This window comes from Homarus americanus, unplaced genomic scaffold, assembly GCF_018991925.1.
Source record: "Homarus americanus isolate GMGI-L3 unplaced genomic scaffold, GMGI_Hamer_2.0 scaffold26957, whole genome shotgun sequence".
NCBI lineage: Eukaryota > Metazoa > Arthropoda > Malacostraca > Decapoda > Nephropidae > Homarus > Homarus americanus.
In genome coordinates this window covers 303,340-322,586 of record NW_024720028.1, presented here as the reverse complement: position 1 = coordinate 322,586, position 19,247 = coordinate 303,340, and the positions used below count along the sequence as shown (strand labels likewise).

General features: G+C 42.2%; 1 protein-coding gene across 6 annotated transcripts in view; it reads left to right on the top strand.

Moving 5' to 3' along the window:
• Positions 1 to 2,062: 2,062 nt before the first annotated feature.
• LOC121860364 (brain-specific angiogenesis inhibitor 1-associated protein 2-like) overlaps positions 2,063 to 19,247 on the top strand; it is a 169,110-nt gene continuing 151,925 nt past the window's right edge. For 2 of the 6 annotated variants that reach the window (XM_042357472.1, XM_042357471.1), the window contains exons 1-2: positions 2,178 to 2,265; positions 2,526 to 2,634. In XM_042357472.1, coding sequence (XP_042213406.1) covers positions 2,572 to 2,634 — 63 coding nt within the window. In that variant the 5' untranslated portion in view covers positions 2,178 to 2,265; positions 2,526 to 2,571. The other 4 variants (XM_042357474.1, XM_042357478.1, XM_042357475.1 and 1 more) reach the window with 4 other exon arrangements.

The following is a 19,247-nucleotide window of genomic DNA, read 5'->3' as shown; positions in this document are numbered from 1 at the left end:
ACGCGCTCTTGTTCTTCTTCTTGTTCTTCTTGTTGTTGTTCTTCTTGTTGTTGTTCTTCTTGTTGTTGTTCTTCTTCTTGTTCTTCTTCTTCTTGTAGCCCAGGGTTACCTCTCCTCCCCACCATACCTCCTCCAACACTCCCCATTTACATGCCATTATCTCTCTCTCTCTCTCTCTCTCTCTCTCTCTCTCTCTCTCTCTCTCTCTCTCTCTCTCTCTCTCTCTCTCTCTCTCTCACCATCTTTATCACTTCACGTTTATTCTACACTAACCAGTATTCCTCATTTATCTCTCCTCCCTCTACTCCTCCTCCACAACTCTCCATCATTACTCTCCTTCATTATCCACATGCTTATTTTTCCTTCCCTTCCCTCCTCCCACCCTCCTCCCTCACCACCACTCCACCCTCACCAACCCTCACTCTCCCTCACCCCTCCACCCCTCTCCCTGTCCACTCTCCCCTCCTGCTCCCACCCTGCCTCTCCCTCCACCCCCTCACCCTTTTCTCCCCGCCATCCTCTCCTTCACTCCCCACCTGCCTCTCCCTCACCTCCACCACCACCACTACTCCACCATCACTCTCCTTCACTCCCACCCTGCCTCTCCCTCACCCTCACCCCTCCTCCTGTCCTCTCCCTCTCCCCCCCTGCCTCTCCCTCACCCCTCCACCACCCTCCACCATCACTCTCCCTCACCCCCCCTCCCACCACCACCACTATCCACCATCACTCTCCCTCACTCCCACCACCTCTCCCTCCCTCCCCTGCCTCTCCCTCCCTCACCCCACCCTGCCTGCCTCTCCCTCACCCCTCCACCACTACTCCACCATCACTCTCCCTCACTCCCACCCTGCCTCTCCCTCACCCTTCCACCACCACACTCCATCATTACTCTCCTCCACTACCCACCCGTTCCCTCTCTCCCTCTCTTCCTCCTTCGGCCATCAGCACTGATCTTTTCAGCTCGTATTTCTGGATTTTTCTTGTCCAGTTTTCCTGTTGATTCTCTACCCCCGGGGGCCTCTGTGTGTGTGTGGGTGTGTGTGTCACCATGTACGTATATCACCATGTACGCCTTTAAAACTTGTCCATATTACGTCTTCGTCTCATCATTTGTTTCTTCACTATTTATCAACTTTTCTTCCATTCTCTTATTATTCAATTCATTATCTTATCTATTTATCATGTTTTCCTGCCTTCCCTTTTCTTATCTGTCAGTTATTTTTATCACTGTATTTAGAACTTTATCTGTTTAGCACGTTATCCCTTATTTTTGTATATTTCCTCATTATTATCATTTTTTCCTCTTCCTTTGTTCGTTTCCTGATTTCATCCTTTTTTCGGTGTCATTTTTACCTTCACTTTCTCCTCTCCTGTTTTATATCTACTGGCGTTATTTTATGTCTCTAATTACTGTACATCCTGCCGGGTTTCCTCTCTCTCTCTCTCTCTCTCTCTCTCTCCACACACACATTTAAATAAATACACCAAGGGAAAATGTACATCTGACTTCACCATTAACGACAACCATGTATACATCTGACTTTACCATTAACGACAACCATGTATACATCTGACTTCACCATTAACGACAACCATGTATACATCTGACTTCACCATTAACGACAACCATGTATACATGTGACTTCACCATTAACGACAACCATGTATACATCTTAGTAATATTTGGTTTAGTTCAGCCTTAAGTTTGTACTATATAAGTAGGCCGGGTATGGCAGCCTATCACAGGGAAATAATTATTTTCTTAAACATTGTTTTACCGACAATATATATATTTTATTGATAAAACACAGATCAATTCTGCAGCTAATACTGTATGGTTTTGTTTTACAGTGTGAGAAGTGATTACCTGTCAAGAATTAATAAACGGCCATAGTATAAAGACGTGTGTCGCCCTACAGTACAGTACAGTACAGTACAGTACAGTACAGTACAGTACAGTACAGTACAGCACAGCACAGTACAGCACAGTACAGTACAGTACAGTACAGTACAGTACAGTACAGTACAGTACAGCACAGCACAGCACAGTACAGTACAGTACAGTACAGTACAGTACAGTACAGTACAGTACAGTACAGTACAGTACAGTACAGTACAGTTATCTGTGGCACCAAAGACTGAGATGCTCGTACCAAAGGGTTAAGGTAAGTACAAGTACAGTACAGTACAGTACAGTACAGTACAGTACAGTACAGTTATCTGTGGCACCAAAGACTGAGATGCTCGTACCAAAGGGTTAAGGTAAGTACAAGTTTACCACTTAACTGATTAACGTAACATTGCAGTGTGTTTATTGCAGGTCCATAAACCACATATTTGTGATTTGTTGACCGGTGAGCCTTGATGTGTCAGGGGAGGATACTAGATGTTCTCTGTAGTGTACTAACACCTGCCCCGCCAGTGCTGGAAACTTATAACGGTGCCAACTTCAGGTGTTGAGACATACCAAGGCTTGTTAAATGTTCACCTTAGGGTTCAGTTCTACTAACACACATTTACAGGGTAGGTGTAGTCAACACAGATGAGTGTCACTTATGTCACCTCAAGATGCAAACAAGACAAGCAAGATGGTGGAAGATAAAGGGACTGCCGCATCCTAACACACGCAAGGTAAACATTTGTTTTTTGTTTACATAACAGAAGGTTGAGGCAGATGTTCACTTAATAACTGAGTCTCAACAGTTAAACTTGCCAATCACCTTTATAGTTGTCGCCTTAAGTTCACATCAATAATTCACACTCCATCAAAATATTAACATGAAAACTGTTGCCAAGATTTTCTTAAGTAGAACAGTGTTACCAACCTCTCTGTAAATACTGTACAGTACAGGTATATTTCTTTATAAAAGTAAACAGAACTTTTAATGCAACACTTTCTTAAGACAATATTGTTTCACCAGGAGGTTTTATTTTTTTATGAACATTAAATAAAAACTACTGTACCAGCATTCCACCTTGGTCACAATACAATGTGTACAGTAGGTACAGGGCAATGTGTTCTGCCCAGACTTTGTTTAGTTGTACCTCCAAGGGGTAGTCTAGACTAAATGAATGTACTTTATTTACTGTTCTTGTAAACTTTAGACTTTAAGTTTGACAAGAGTTAAAATAATTCTGATTTGTGTTGGAATCCTCTTACATATTTGCAGGTTAAGTTAGGTTAGGTTAGGTTAGGTTAGACGGAGTTACAGGTTAGGTTAGGTTAGGTTAGGTTTGACGGAGTTACAGGTTAGATGGAGATACAGGTTACATGGTAGACAGTTATAAGGAGACATTAATTCAGCCATATTACAAGTTGCCTGCCAACGTGCTGTCAGCCTCGCTCGTCTTGGCACCATTTTTTTCCTTCACGTTTTTTACCTCTTGTTTCCTCCCTTTCCCTCTACGTTTCACTCGGGGGTAAGAGTTTCACTGGACAAGTTTCATTACCATCCCATGTTTATCCTGGACAAGTTTCACAACCACATCTCACGTTCCTCCCAGTCTACAAGTTTCACAGCTTGTCTCACCAGCAGAAAGAACCACAAAAACAATCTATACGTCCCTCTACAAGCTTTACCTTACTTGTAGTCTTGTGCTCCCCCCTGACCCCCTTCCATACCTCCAAGACCCCTCCAGACCCCCCAGCCAGACCCCCACCCCCCTAGGAGCCCGACACACAGTAATGGGTTGTGGAGGATTTAGAGGATAATCATGTGTTTCCTGGTATAAGCTGGAGCTTTAACAACATTGTTTACGACGGAAATAAATGTTATGAAGACTTTTGTGTGTACCGTACTGGGAAATGGAGGGAGGAAGGGGGGTGTTATGTGTCTCTCTCTCTCTCTCTCTCTCTCTCTCTCTCTTCATAAACTTATCTTCATGGCCTCAAACTTTCTGAAAACTATCTCTTGTGACTTTGCCAGTGTCTGAAAGTTGCCATTCGTGCCATATCCCTTCTTATACCCGCACCGTCCCGAGAAGGCTAACTTGGTTATAAATTCCCGTCTGTCCGTTCGTCCGTCCGTCCGGGAGTTGTCCACACGATAACTCGAACAAATAACAACGGATATTAACTAAACTTGGTACGCGGATATAGCACAACAAGATCTTAGACGAGTTCGATAATTAGTATTTTCTATCATTGTTCTCCGGAGTTACGGCCTCTTGGGGAGACGGGGAAGGGTCTGTCCACCCTCACTACCCATCATCTTGACAGTCGTGTTTCTGGCGTCCGGACCAACTTGGCTTGTATTATAGAGCACCCAAGTCAGAAGTTAAGATTGTACTGCACTTACTTTTGTCTCCTACGATGACCAATGACGTGATAGATGTGTAGAAGATGACCAATAGGGTGATAGATATTTGAATAGACGACCAATAGGGTGATAGGGACATGAAGAGTTGACCAATAGGGTGACAGGCTTAAAAAGATGACCAATCGAGTGATAGATACAGGATATAATAGACAACCAATCACGTAATAGACAGATAAATGACGACCAATAAAAGATATTGAATCGGGCATAGCACTGTTTTATCCCTCTTACTCCCGTTATAATAGTGTCCGGCGCCGCCCTCATACCCGGCGTCCACCAAGAAGTTAATATTCTTTTTTCTTTTTTTTTCAAGGTGAGTTTCCGCCCCACTTCAGGTAACAGGTAAGGGCATCTCTTTGTTGTACAGGTATTTAATAAATCTTCTCTGGTATCTAAAAACACAAGAGTGAACTAGAATTGATTATTTTTTTTACATTAATACCAAATCTGTTGAAATATTATATCCCTCTCTTGTAAACACCATTATTAGTTAGGTCAGTAGAGGTGGGGACGGGTTGATATACTCAAAAGGGACATTTTATATCTACCACCGTCTTGTTTTAGCTGTGGCTGTGTTACTTCACCTGACTCACTCACTCAAGGATGTTTTTTTTCCTAGTTGACGCAGCCAGTGATCAATTTCCTGTTGAGTCTAGTTCAAACAATGGATGTCTCCCTAACCTAACCTAACCTAACCTAACTAAAAAAAATCAACTAAAAATGAAAATATGACATAAAACAACTTAATGGTGAATTTAGTGGAGGGGGGGGGGGGGCATTGGATACAAATATATACTTTGTCTCTTGCATATCAAAGTTTCAGGAAAATTTAACTTTTGTGTTTTGGTATTCGAATGGATACTCTTTTCACTATAGATTTCTGCTCTCGTAAACAAGATATTAACACATCTTCATCATCCATCAGCAGTAACGTTGGCTGATATTCACATTAATATCCTTCCAGTCTCTTTTTTTATGCGTATTAGTTCGAATCACACTGCTCCGTTGCCAGTTCCAGTGTGTGTGTCGGTGGGAGGGTCTGCGTAGTGACCTGTCGTCCAGGAAGGGTACAACAGACTATGCACCCTTCACCGCCAGTGTACCACGAACTTCTGAACGAAACTGTACCTCAGTTACCCTCCAGGTTAATGGTGCTGACGTAAACAAAATTCTCCTCCATCACGTTGAACATTGCGAGTCAATCTCCGACACACATGCACACACTGGGTTCGTTTCTTCCTGCCCGTTTCACAGTGAAGTTTTCTCTCTCTCTCTCTCTCTCTCTCTCTCTCTCTCTCTCTCTCTCTCTCGTGAACTTTAATGATTTTTTCCTTATTGTCTCGAAAGCTTTCAGAAAAGTTGGGCCATCGACATTTTTTACCTCGCTTTCCTTTCGTAGAACTTTCTTAATTCCCTCATAACCTGGACCTCTTCTCTCCTACCTCGCTGCGGCATCCATGGTATTGTAGATAGATCACTTTGTGTCTACTGGAGTGCCTACGGTCTTGTATTGTCTCCTATCCTGTCTCTGTTTCTTACCAGGGACCATCTACAACTAACTTAAACCCGTATAGAGTCATGTATATACACTACATCCATCCACCAACCTGTGATCATAACTTCTCACTTTTCAGACAAATTTGGGGATATCTAGTGACTGTTTTAGCTGTTTAAGTAAGGTCTGTGATCTATCATTGTCTCCCTGTCACCCCATTTTAAAAAACTAATCTCATGCCACAACAAGACAATATCCACTACCCGTTTCCTCTTTAGTATTCTCGGCAATACATAATGTTCGCCTTGCATGACTGATTAACTGACCGACAGAGTGAGAGAGTTTTTATTACACTTCTGAAACCGTATAAGCGTTGCCGGGCGTACGACTACTGTAACTTCGCACTAACACAGCAATACAATGAGTTCTGTAGTTTCGTGTTAACATTAATACTATAAAACTAACAATAACGAATGGTGACAGGTGTGTTAACTGTTGTAGGCAGACATGGTGGCGCTGGAGATGGACATATTCAGTCGAGAGAACGTGTCCCCGTGTCAGTGAGTGTTTCCTTCCTTTGTGTCCCATGTTTATGAGCAAATTTTCATGTCTTTGTGGAAATATTCATGTGAGTGAGTGAGTCTATGAGTGGCTGTTCGTCTCTTACGTCCCATCAGGAGGAGGGGGGAGAGGAGGGCAGAATTGGGATACTCATTAACCTGGTCCTTTAATTTCACGGTCATCGCCTCCCCAAGATGTGAGGTGGCCAATTTTACCCCTGGTGGAGGTAGTCTGGTAGTTTTACTGCGGGGCAAGACCTAACACTGCAGTCACTCCCGCCCAGGTTGACAGACTCACAGGGACGGGAGGCAGATGACTGGGACTTAAAGTAATGGGGTTAGTAGACGGGTAATGGGCACAGTTAATCATGGGGCAGGTAGATGGATGAAATGAAGGTAATGGGGCAGGTAGTTGGATGAAATGAAGGTAATGGGGCAGGTAGATGGATGAAATGAAGGTAATGGGGCAGGTAGATGGATGAAATGAAGGTAATGGGGCAGGTAGATGGATGAAATGAAGGTAATGGGGCAGGTAGATGGATGAAATGAAGGTAATGGGGCAGGTAGATGGATGAAATGAGGTAATGGTATGATGGTTGGCAGGTGGATGAGATTGAAATGAAGGTAATGGGGCAGGTAGATGGATGAAATGAAGGTAATGGGGCAGGTAGATGGATGAAATGAGGTAATAGAGAGATGGATGAAGAAAGGTAATGGGGCAGGTAGATGGATGAAATGAAGGTAATGGGGCAGGTAGATGGATGAAATGAAGGTAGGGTAGGTAGATGGATGAAATGATAATAGGGCAGGTAGATGGATGAAATGAAGGTAATGGGCAGGTAGATGGATGAAATGAAGGTAATGGGGCAGGTAGATGGATGAAATGAAGGTAATGGGGCAGGTAGATGGATGAAATGAAGGTAATGGGGCAGGTAGATGGATGAAATGAAGGTAATGTGTCTGAGACTATGGAAGCAAATCGGGAGATAAGAACACAAAGATAATGAGTGAAATAAAATCGACCATAAGAGGAAAAAATCCGTGGGAAGGCAATAAAAGGAACCAAGAGATGAAAGGAAGAAGATAAGGCATGGAAATCGAGGCAAGATATAACAGGAAAAGATTTGTAACATAATTGGTTCATTGACGAAGATACAGCCACTTGTAGCGCCACGATTGGTTGGTTTAGTTGCTGGTTGTTAAGTGAGCAACGCGATTTAACAACCAGCAACCAGCAATCTCGTGTGAATTGTGATGGTTGCTGAGGACGTCAAAAGGGTGGTCTGGCGGGGGAGGTCTGGCGAGGGAGGTCTGGCGAGGGGAGGTCTAGCGGGGGGAGGGTTTGGCGGGGAAGGTTTGGGGGAGGTTTGGTGGGGAGGTCTAGTGGGGGAGGTTTGGCGGGGAAGGTCAGGCGGGGGAGGTCTGGCGGGGGAGGTCTGAGGGGAGGTCTAGCAGGGAGGTTTGGCGGGGAAGGTCAGGTGGGGGAGGTCTGGCGGGGAAGGTCTGGCGGGGGAGGTCAGGCGGGGGAGGTCTGGCGGGGGGGTGGTCAGGCGGGGGGAGGAAGTCTGGCGGGTGAGGTCTGACTGGGGAGGTGTGGCCGAGGTGTGGACTCACTAATATGTTGTTGTCTGCCTAAAGGGGAACCAAACTTAATATGTCTCCACTAATTTATTTGCGTTGAATTATCAGTAATTATTTGGTAATTAGTTACATAACGCAGGGAATTATATTGTGACTAGGTGACTGGATTATGATTGTTTATTTTGCGATTAGGTGATTGAATTATTAGATTATCTTGTGATTAAGTAGTTGAATTATTTACGAATTATCTTATTTTTTGGTGATTTAATTATTTGATTATCTTGTTATTGGGTGAATGAATTATTAAAGACTATACTTATGAATCATTACAGATTACACTTTTATAATTAATTTTGTACTCAAGTTCCTGTACCGCTGTAACGAGGTGGTCGGTAACAAGACTGCCTGTTACCGCGTCATTGGAGGAATATATCTTGTATGTATGCACCCGAATACGCACATATACATACATACATACATACATACACAATCACGCTAATGCATACACGTTCATATACTCGTACACTGGTGGTTAGATAGACAATGATAGAACGATCTATAACTATACCAGACATAATTGCTAAACGACAGATAAGGCAGACAGGCATAGACACACAGACAGGCAAAGACAGACAGACAGACAAACAGTATAAAAACGTCGGCGTGTGAGAGTTGGGTGGACATGGGACAGCCGGGTTGGTAGGTCCAGCTGAGTCAGTCTCTCACTCCAAACACTGGATACATTTTACAATACGTGGTCGTCTTTCACCCTTTGTCACGGCCAGGAAAACGGAGCTGATTGGTCCCCTTTGTGGCGCCCAGACGAGAATTCTCCTCTAAAGGGTACTTGAGAAATTGTCATAGTTGAGAGGGAAGGGGGAGTGGGGAGTAGGAAGGGAGAGAAAGGGAAGTGGTCGAGGGAGAGGGATAGCGAGATGGAGAGGGAAAGGGAGGGGGTGAGAGAAAGGGAGAGCAGGGGAGAGGAAGTGTGTCTCTTTTCTGAGTAGGGGAATTTACAGCTAAGGGGTGATTGTGGTGTGGATTTTCGTGGTCAATTTTGCATTCTATTTTATGCACTGTTTTGGTTAACACAGTTCATGGTGGCGTTACTCTTATCTCCACCACAGCTTATAGTGTTCTCTCCACCACAGCTTACAGTGTTATCTCCACCACAGCTTATAGTGTTATCTCCACCACAGCTTCACACATCATCACCACCACCACCACCACAGCTTATAGTGTTATCTCTACTTCAGCTTCATGTATCACTACCACCACAGTTTCATACATCACCACCATCACCACAGCTTCACATTTCACCACCACCACAGCTTCACGTCATCACCACCACAGCTTGCCAGATTATTCACCACAGCAGCTTGTTGGCCCCAGACTCCTCACTCCTTTTACTTTTCGTTTTTCTTTTTATTTTTCACCAATAACTCCACCATTTTTCCCCAGCCTCAGTGACCGTCAACACGAGGTTCGACATTTCGTTAAATTTACAAAGTTTATGTGTTTGTCCTCACTGCGACCCTCACCACTACTACCACTACTACCACTACCACCACCGTCGCCACAACCACCACCACCACCACCCTCACCACCACCCCCCCAACACTACCACCCCCTCACCACCACCACCCTCCACCACCACCACACACCACCACCACCATCACCACCACCACCATCACTAGCCATTGTTATTTCCACGATGCCGTTGTCTCTCGGGCCGGTGTGAGGCTGTCAGTTAGTTCTCCGGTTATGGCAGAGATGGCAGCTCCTGGACCGAGCGGCAATTGAAAGCTCCGTAATTATCACCAAAATAGTTGTAACTGCCGAATCATCATCACCGTCACAAACTATTCCGAAAATAATAATAATAATAATAATAATAATAATAATAATAATAATAATAATAATAATAATAATAATAATAATAATAATAATAATAAGAATCTAAGAACAATCTAGTCTTCATTAATTACGGTGATAACAATGTCCCTCTTACAACAATAACACAATCGTCATCATTATCTCATACCGTAACAAACATCATCTCATTTTCACCATCTTAACAACCGAGCCTTCAAACATTTCACTTTTTTTTCACTGTGACAATCTTCTTCCTTCCTTTCACCGCTGTCACTGTAACATCTTCGTGGTGGGGAGTGAGGGAGGGAGGTGAGGCAAATGACCTTCACTACATTTACGTTATTTGCTGCCCCTCTACATCATCTCCACCACTGCCTCCCTCACATTATTGATTTTTCATCTTGTCAACAATACCTCACTTTTTTAGTCTATTTTTCCCGTATCTTCATCCTTACCATCTTCTTCACTTCTCGTCTCGTTCTGTTTGTTTATCATCAGTTTCCTCTCTTATAGTAAACCAAGTCCTAACTCCCTATCTATTATGTGAATCTCTGTGTACCGGCAATGCCATCCAGCTCCCCTTGCCCTGTCACCTAAACTACCGATCTAACATTTCCTCACCGAGTCGTGTAACGACCAGTCAAGTAAATGCGATTTTCGTCTTTATAAACGCGGATTCCCAGTCGGCTCTTGCAAGTCTTTCCATTGCCCTAGGAACCGCAGTTTAATTAACCTCTCGAACGAGCAGCCCAGACAACACTTATTGAATTCCAAAACATCGATCACCCAAGACGTAAGCAATATGACCCCAGCAGCAACACCAGCAGGAGGCAGCAGGGATGATGGCAGTAGTGACGGCGGCGGTGGTGGTTACTGGAGGAGAGAGGAGAGCAGAAGCCGTACAGGGCGGTGGTAACGTTCAGTCCGTCCCGTGCCGCCGAGGTGGTTGGTGTTGTCTCTCAGTGCTCCTGTAGCTGCGCGCGTCTCGCTCTCTCAACACTCGTGTGCTCCGTGACGCGCTCCCAACGTTCCTCCTCTGGAATTTGATTGATACCTTGACAGAACTCTACGTAGAAACAAGTGACTGACATACTACCTCAACATTTGTGGGGAAGCATATTGATAACTTGGTGCGTGTCATCATCGCTGAATGTTGTCTTGTTGGCAAGTGGTAAAAACTAACATAGATAGAATGGCAGCTCCCCGTTGTGACTCCTCAGTTGACGGTGTTTGGGCGCGATATTGTTTGTAGAGGACACTTGGTGTTTTAACGTCGTGTAAGAGTCCCACTACTGTTAAGCTTACCGGGAGAACCTCAAGGACCCGTACCTCACCACAACCACCACCATGACGGAGGCCGAGGAATTGACCAAACAGGTGGACCTCGTCTACAAGGTAAACCCCGGCCTGATTACACTTACCTTAATTACTAGTTGGTGTCAGTAGCGATTATCTTCGAAACAATGATATTTATAGTGAAATAACAGACAGTTAAGATAATTACCTAGATTTAGTCATATATAACCCATGTTCGTTAGACAGAGTAGAATATAATACTAGTAAGGTTGTGGTAAATTATGCAAGAACTGGTAATGAGCAAACCTGGTCGAGCTAAATAGGGTTGTCTTGCACACGGGGCCTGCACAAGAGGTTCTGATAACAGGTAATTGAATCATAACGCGGAGTTAGTTGTCCAGTGTGTTGAGGCTTTTAGCGTTATATAATTGTTTGAGGAACTTCTTTGATGTTGGTGTTTGTAGTTCATGATTTTTATTATTATTGTTTATGTAAGTAAGTTTATCTGTACCTTTCATTATTTTATTTAAGTTTATCGGTGTTTTCCTTCATATTTTTGGGTTTAGGGAAGTTTATCAGTTTTTCGTTTTTTTTATTTAAGTTTATCGATGTTTGTCGGTCATGTTTTTATTTGTATTTAAGTAAGTTTATCATTGTTTATCGTTCATAATTGTTTTATTTAAGGAAGATTATATGTATTTCATTTATATGTACCTGTATAGTGTAATGTTTACTGTATATGTATTATAATATGTTATAACGTATGTATGTTTATTATTTATAACTCGGCAGGACAGCAACTTAACTGAATCTCTCGTAACTAAGCAACTTAACTGAATCTCTCGTAACTAAGCAACTTAACTGAATCTCTCGTAACTAAGCAACTTTACTGAATCTCTCGTAACTAAGCAACTTAACTGAATCTCTCGTAACTAAGCAACTTTACTGAATCTCTCGTAACTAAGCAACTTAACTGAATCTCTCGTAACTAAGCAGCTTAACTGAATCTCTCGTAACTAAGCAACTTAACCTGAATTTCTCGTAACTAAGCAACTTAACTGAATCTCTCGTAACTTAGCAACTTAACCTGAATTTCTCGTAACTTAGTAACGTAATCTGAGTCAAGTGTAACTATTGAAAATATATTTCGGTACATTTTTATGGAAGTTGAACACCATAATGTAACACATCTTTTACTACAGCAAGAACGAATGAAAAATTTATGGATGAATGAATGAATGAATGAATGAATGAAAGGGAAAGCCTGTGTGTTTACCCTCTTGAAAGACTGAATCGTGGCCATCTTTCAGTTCCACGAAATTATAAACAAATAAACAGAACGATTTAGTTGAAGTAATGGCCATCTGAGAGTCGCTTAGATAGTAATCAACGTAGCCTCTGTAATGTATGTATGGGATAATTTAAATGTTTGGATTAGGTTAATGCAAATGTAATTAATTTGGTGGATTAGATGTAAACTGCATTATGGATGAGATGTGTTCTGTGGCCTTGTGGGTGGGGGGGGGTGATACTTCCAGTGATTACAGTCCTGTGTTATTGGTTAGGTTATTAATGTTTTTTGTTGTTGTTTGTTAAATGGGCTATTGTTTCTTTACCTGGTAAATTGCATTACAACTACTACTATTACTACTACTCTTTTATTACCTTAAAATTAAATATCCTAATACATAAGTAGTTATCCTAGCTGTGTTGAGTAAGTTGAGTCGCAGATCTATGCGGCATTCAGTGACTGTAGCCTCATAGTCAATATCTGCAACAGTTGTCGGCTTTGGGGCCGATGCTCTCGTTCCCCTGAGGCAGAGTAAAGCCGACCAAAGGAGAGATAAGAGAAGGACAGTCGACATCTCATCCAGGCTGTAACATAACTTCTGGGCTGATGTTTCTGTTCGGATGGCGTAGAAGCATCTTGCACTTGGTCCCATCCCACCAGAGGTTGTGAACACCAGAGGAGTGAAGCTGCCTTGATCAACGTTCTGAATTCTCTCCCCATATGCCCTTATCTTGTCGTTCTCGTTCCTCCTGTGTGCAGCATCGAGAGCTAAGTCACGGTGACATGCGGCCATGGGATAAAAAATACTGATGTCGAAGAGGGCTCGCTGTACCCGTGTCCAGAATCCTCGAGCACTGAAGTCCACACGGGCTTCGTTGGATGGAGGGTCGGTTCTACCCTGACATCACGGCTGATTTCCTTCAACATGTTTGCTGTGAGGTCCCTTACTTCGTCATGCCATGGCGTGATCGACGTCATAGGAAGAGCCACACACGCATTGGGAGGGCTACTACTAATTTTTTGTTTTCAAACGTGGCCTCCAGCCTCCCCCAATAGCCACACCTTCGCCGCCATTTTATTACCTTAATATTAAATATCCTAATACATAAGTAGCTATCCTATCTGTGTTGAATTAGTTGATCCGCAGGTCTATGCGGCATTCAGTGACTGTAGCCTCCTTGTCATTATCTGCATCTGTTGTCGGCTTTGGGGCAGAAGCCCTCGTTCCCTTGAGGCAGAACAAAGCCAACCGAAGGAGAGAGAAAGACAGTCGACATCTCATCCAGGCTGTAACGTAGCTTCTGGGCTGCTGCTTCTGTTCGGAGACCACATCCGCGAGTCTGGCGTAGAAACATCTTGCACTTGGTCCCATCCCACCAGAGGTTGTGAACACTAGAGGAGTGAAGCTGCCTTGATCAACGTTCTGAATTCTCTCCCCATATGCCCTTATCTTGTCGTTCTCGTTCCTACTGTGTGCCGCATCGAGAGCTAAGTTACGGTAACACGCAGCCATGGAATAAAAAATCCTGTTGTCGAAGAAGGCTCGCTGTCCCCGCGTCCAGAATCCTTGAACACTGACGTCCACACGGGCTTCGTTGGATGTGTTTGAAGTCCTATGTTGGAAAGTCTCACCGTCCAATGGAAGAAGGGTCGGTTCTACCCTGACATACGGCAACTATTACTACTACTTACTACTTTTACTTCTTACTACTACTACTTCTAATACTACTACGTCTTACTGCTACTACTGCTACTTCTTCTTACTACTACTACTACTACAAATAATAATAATAGGATTTAATCAGTAATATTGTCATACAGGTAAGATTTAATATGACTAATAATTAAATTCCAGTAAATAAACTGTGTTCTCTGGCGGTAACAAAAACGAAATATATTGTAAAGTAAAATATAACATTGCTAGTAATTCAAGCGAGGAGGTAAGTTATAAGAGCGGACCGAGCTGAATTAATCTCAGTTTGTGTTAAAAGGAAGAAAATGGCATTAAAGGGGAGACTATTGCAGTGTGTGTGTGTATTCGCTGAAGTTTTGACGGTGAGCCAAGGATTTCCATTTGTGTTCATAATAAGTTTGGGTGTAGCTATAAAACTTACTTACACTGTTGTCTAATTGTTTCATATTAAGAGGAGTTAGGAGTTAAAGATAGTCTTCCGTGTGTTGCTGTTAATACGAAAAAATGAACGACAATTAAGTGGAGAGAGATTGAGGAAGGAAAATTTCTCTTTTTTTTTATCGTGTTTTTACCTCATGTCTTGGCGGGGAGTTAGTTTATTTGATTTATTAATTAATTTATTATTTTTATTGGGGTTCTTCGTACGATTTATTTTATTTTGGATCATATTCAGATTAGACACCCCAGGTTATTTCACGTGAAGATTAGACACCCCAGGTTATTTCACGTGAAGATTAGACACCCCAGGTTATTTCACGTGAAAATTAGACACCCCAGGTTATTTCACATGAAGATTAGACACCCCAGGTTATTTCACATGAAGATTAGACATCCCAGGTTATTTCACGTGAAGATTAGACACCCCAGGTTATTTCACATGAAGATTAGACATCCCAGGTTATTACACGTTATTTCAAAGATTAGACACCCCAGGTTATTCACGTGAAAATTAGACACCCCAGGTTATTTCGTGAAGATTAGACACCCCAGGTTATTTCACGTGAAGATTAGACATCCCAGGTTATTTCACGTGAAAATTAGACACCCCAGGTTATTTCACGTGAAGATTAGACCCCAGGTTATTTCACGTGAAAATTAGACACCAGGTTATTTCGTGAAGATTAGACACCCCAGGTTATTTCACATGAAGATTAGACATCCCAGGTTATTTCACGTGAAGATTAGACACCCCAGGTTATTTCACATGAAGATTAGACATCCCAGGTTATTACACGTGAAGATTAGACACCCCAGGTTATTTCACATGAAGATTAGACATCCCAGGTTATTACACGTGATTAGACGCCCCAGGTTATGTCACGTGAAGATTAGACACCCTGACGCTAACCTAACTTTATCGTCCCCAGGTAGCGTTGGGGTGGCTATACTTCAGGTGACTACAGACGGTATACAGTATGATAATAATAATAATAATAATAATAATAATAATAATAATAATAACAACAATAATAATACAGTAATGAATAATAACAATAATAATAATAATAGTAAAAGTTATAATGGTCATGACAGTAATAAAAATACTACTACTACTACGACTAATAATAATAATAATAAAGACATCAGTTACGTAATTCAATAAGGCAATTCATTAGTCAAATCATGTTGGTGTGTGTGACTCGTATAAACCCCCACATACAGGAGTCAGTGTTAGTGAACGACAAGAGGAGGCTGCCCCTGAGAGCTGGGGAGGGGCCGTCTCTCTCTCGTGTGCTCGCCGCCTACTGATGCTGGAATTGAATTTAATCCATGACTACTTGACGAGATTAGTTTCCCCTGTGTGTGCGTTTGTGTATGTATGTATATATGTATGTGTGTGTGTGTGTTTAGCCCTCGTACATGTACACATATACACACAATTTACAGTATACATTTCTACTGTATAATATTCACACGTGTATTATGACTCTTATTGGTGTATATATATGTATTACACGTGTTAATCCCCACTGCATTTACAAGGTATTGAGTCGTCTCCTCCTCCTCCTCCTTCATCTTCTCATTTCTTCCTCCTCCTCTTACTCCCACATCCTCTTCTTCCTCCCCACCTACTCTCTCATTCTCCTCTTCCTCCTCCGCCATACACTAGTCACTCACCCACCTACCTACCTACCTGGAAATTGTCAATTATGTAAAAAGATGGATTTTTCTCTCCTCTCGCCAGGGAAGGAGACGAGTGTGACTGGAATGTTAAGGGTGGGAGTGAAGTAGTGAGGTATTCTGAAGGGGAACTTGGCAGGGGAGTTTCTAATGCCCCCTTAAAGCATAGACCTCTCTGATGTATTTAGGTGTTTTAAGGGAGAGATTTTAGAAGGCATGGTTTTAAGGGGGGGGGGATTTTAGGAGCTCGTTTTAAGGGAGAGATTTGGGGAGGCTCATTTTAAGGGAGGGATTTTAGGGTCTCGTTTTAAGGGGAGGGATTTGGGGAGGCTCATTTTAAGGGAGGGATTTTAGGGTCTCGTTTTAAGGGAGGGATTTGGGCAGTTTGGTATTTTAGGGATAATTTAGTAGAGGGTGTTCAAGGGTATTTTTAAGAATATTTAAGGTAGTTTTTAGGGTGCTTTAAGATGGTGTAATCGCAGTTTAAGGGTGCAATACTGGTACTGGGGCTGAGGGTGTAAGGTGATTAGAGATAACCTGGGGAAGAGGTTATTAGATCGTCGTAGTGTGAAAATAGGGTGATGATAGCGTGGAAATAGGGTGATCGTGGCGTAGAAATAGGGTGATGATAGCGTGGAAATAGGGTGATCATGGCGTGTAAATAGGGTGATGATAGCGTGTAAATAGGGTGATGATAGCGTGGAAATAGGGTGATCATAGCGTGGAAATAGGATGATCTTAGCGTGGAAATAGGGTGGTGATAGCGTGGAAATAGGGTGTTACGGGTAGGTTCCGATGTACTGTGCAACACGTCTTTGTACCAATTTATCCCTCAACCCCTCTGCTATGACAAAGGGGGAATAGGGGCTGTGACTGGTCTATTGACATTGATAACTTGTGATACTGATATTGGTATAGAAATTGATGACATATTGTGAAATTGATGAAGCAGTGTTATTATCCTGTGACATTGTTTCTGCAACGCCATGAAGTTTTTATTATTAAACTGAAGAAAAAGTTGTCAAGCCTGCAAATAACTTATTGAGATGACTCTTCATTATAGGATATTGCCTAATATAGCATGTTCAGTGTTACGTAATGAATCTTTTCAGTATAGAAATCGTATAATAATTCGTGTCAGTATCTTAAGTTATATAGCGAAAAATGGGAACTTTTAAGGGAAGACTATACGAATAAATACTCCGGCCACAGTAAAATGATGGTATTGCTTCATTTCCGGAGTCTGGGGAAATTTGTGGCCGTCTATGAATTAAATTGTGACCTATGTGGAACTATCCCTCCTTCTCCTCCTCCTGCCCGCCGGTAAGTTGTTCTGTACACTTTCTCAACAGCCAGACGTGGGTATGAATAAACTAACCAAAAATTATAAATGGAAAATGGAATTGAATGTTTACAGTTTTCCCGCTCGATGCTACTTTGTTTTTTGTGGGGTTTTTTTCCGGCGATCCTAAATTATTAAACGTAAATAGATAAATCAGTGTGTGAAATATACGTGTTGTAAATTTAACAAAATGACCTGTAAATGTAAAAAGTTTTCATCCATTTACAAGGGAAAAAAACTGAATGGGTTAAAGTAACACATTAATTGCAGGAGAAAAATAAATAGTTCTTTCCCATCTTCCCACTTTTTTCCTCCTAAGAGACGGGAGTCCTTTTATTTTCCTAACTCTATATAGATTACCCAGCCTCGTGCACCTCTTATATTCCACAGGTCAGAAATTTCACTCTCCACCACCAGTCTGTCTGTGTGTCTGGTCTCATCTAGGCAATACTTCTTTCATCAATTCCTCGCATATATACATTTTGAACGATTAGATCTTACACGCGACGAAGAATATTGGTAAATTGTGTTCACTGTCACCATGTGTATTGGATCAGTATCGAGGAGAAAGGAATATTTGAGTGACTCCATTAGGAAAGATCACAGAGTTCAGGAGATCAGTTGCTTGAGAGATGATGCGGGATTCCAGTTCTCATTTTTTCTCAGAGGGGAAACTATGAAGGAAGATTTGTTCCGTTTTATACCATTTTATATTTAGACTTTAACGCTGTATTTTCTTTTGTCATTTATTTATCTATTTTTGTTTTATTTATTTATTTATTTTTTACGTAGCTTAGAAAAATGCACTAGACTACTGTACTTACCTCAGCTGCGTTCGTCACTTGTTCCTGCCTCCTCCTACCTCGTTGCCGCCGGGTTAAACAATGTCTGATCGGAAAGAGCTTTTTGTGCCGAGTTCGCGTGTGTGTGTGCGTGTGTGTGCGTGTGCGTGCGTGTATCCGTCGAGCTTCCACTGATGGTTCTGAGTAATGCCTCCATCAGCTTCAGGTGGTAAAACAGTGGGTTCCGACTGAGGTAAAAGCTGTGGTGTATTATAACAGAAATACGGACGAGGATGTGTTCAGGGCTTGTGTTTTCGGGTACCGTATAGTGCTGGTGAACGCTCGGTGGGTGTTTGTATTAGTGATGGGTTGTGATATTCCGCCCGTCTACAGTAGCGGCTTTTAAAACAATATTGTCTTCTTGTTTGTTCTGTCTTTCCTCGTTTATTGTTTTATTATAATTAGTTATATTTTTATAATCAATATTGGTGCTAATTCCTCACTCAACGTAACCACAAAAAAAAAGTCAGTTGCACATTCCCCGGAAATCTTACACAGATCACCCAAAGAGCAACCAGAGTCCAGGAATCCCTTTACAGACATCCTGAATATAAATACTCTCTTGGAATACGTTTCTTTCCCGTCTTTACATCGAACGAGGGGGGGTCACAGGAGTTTCGTACCGTATTGCGAATCATGGTGTATTTGTGCTGTCTTAACGTCATTGTTTGAAACTGTTAGATATGCTTACTCGTATACAGCCATCTCTCGATTTACAAGGTAGTTACGTTCTTGAGAGTGGCCGTGTAAATCAATAACGTGTAAATTAAGCTGAATTATCCCATAAGAAATCAAGGAAATGGTAGGAGTTATGGGAAACGTTCCTTGT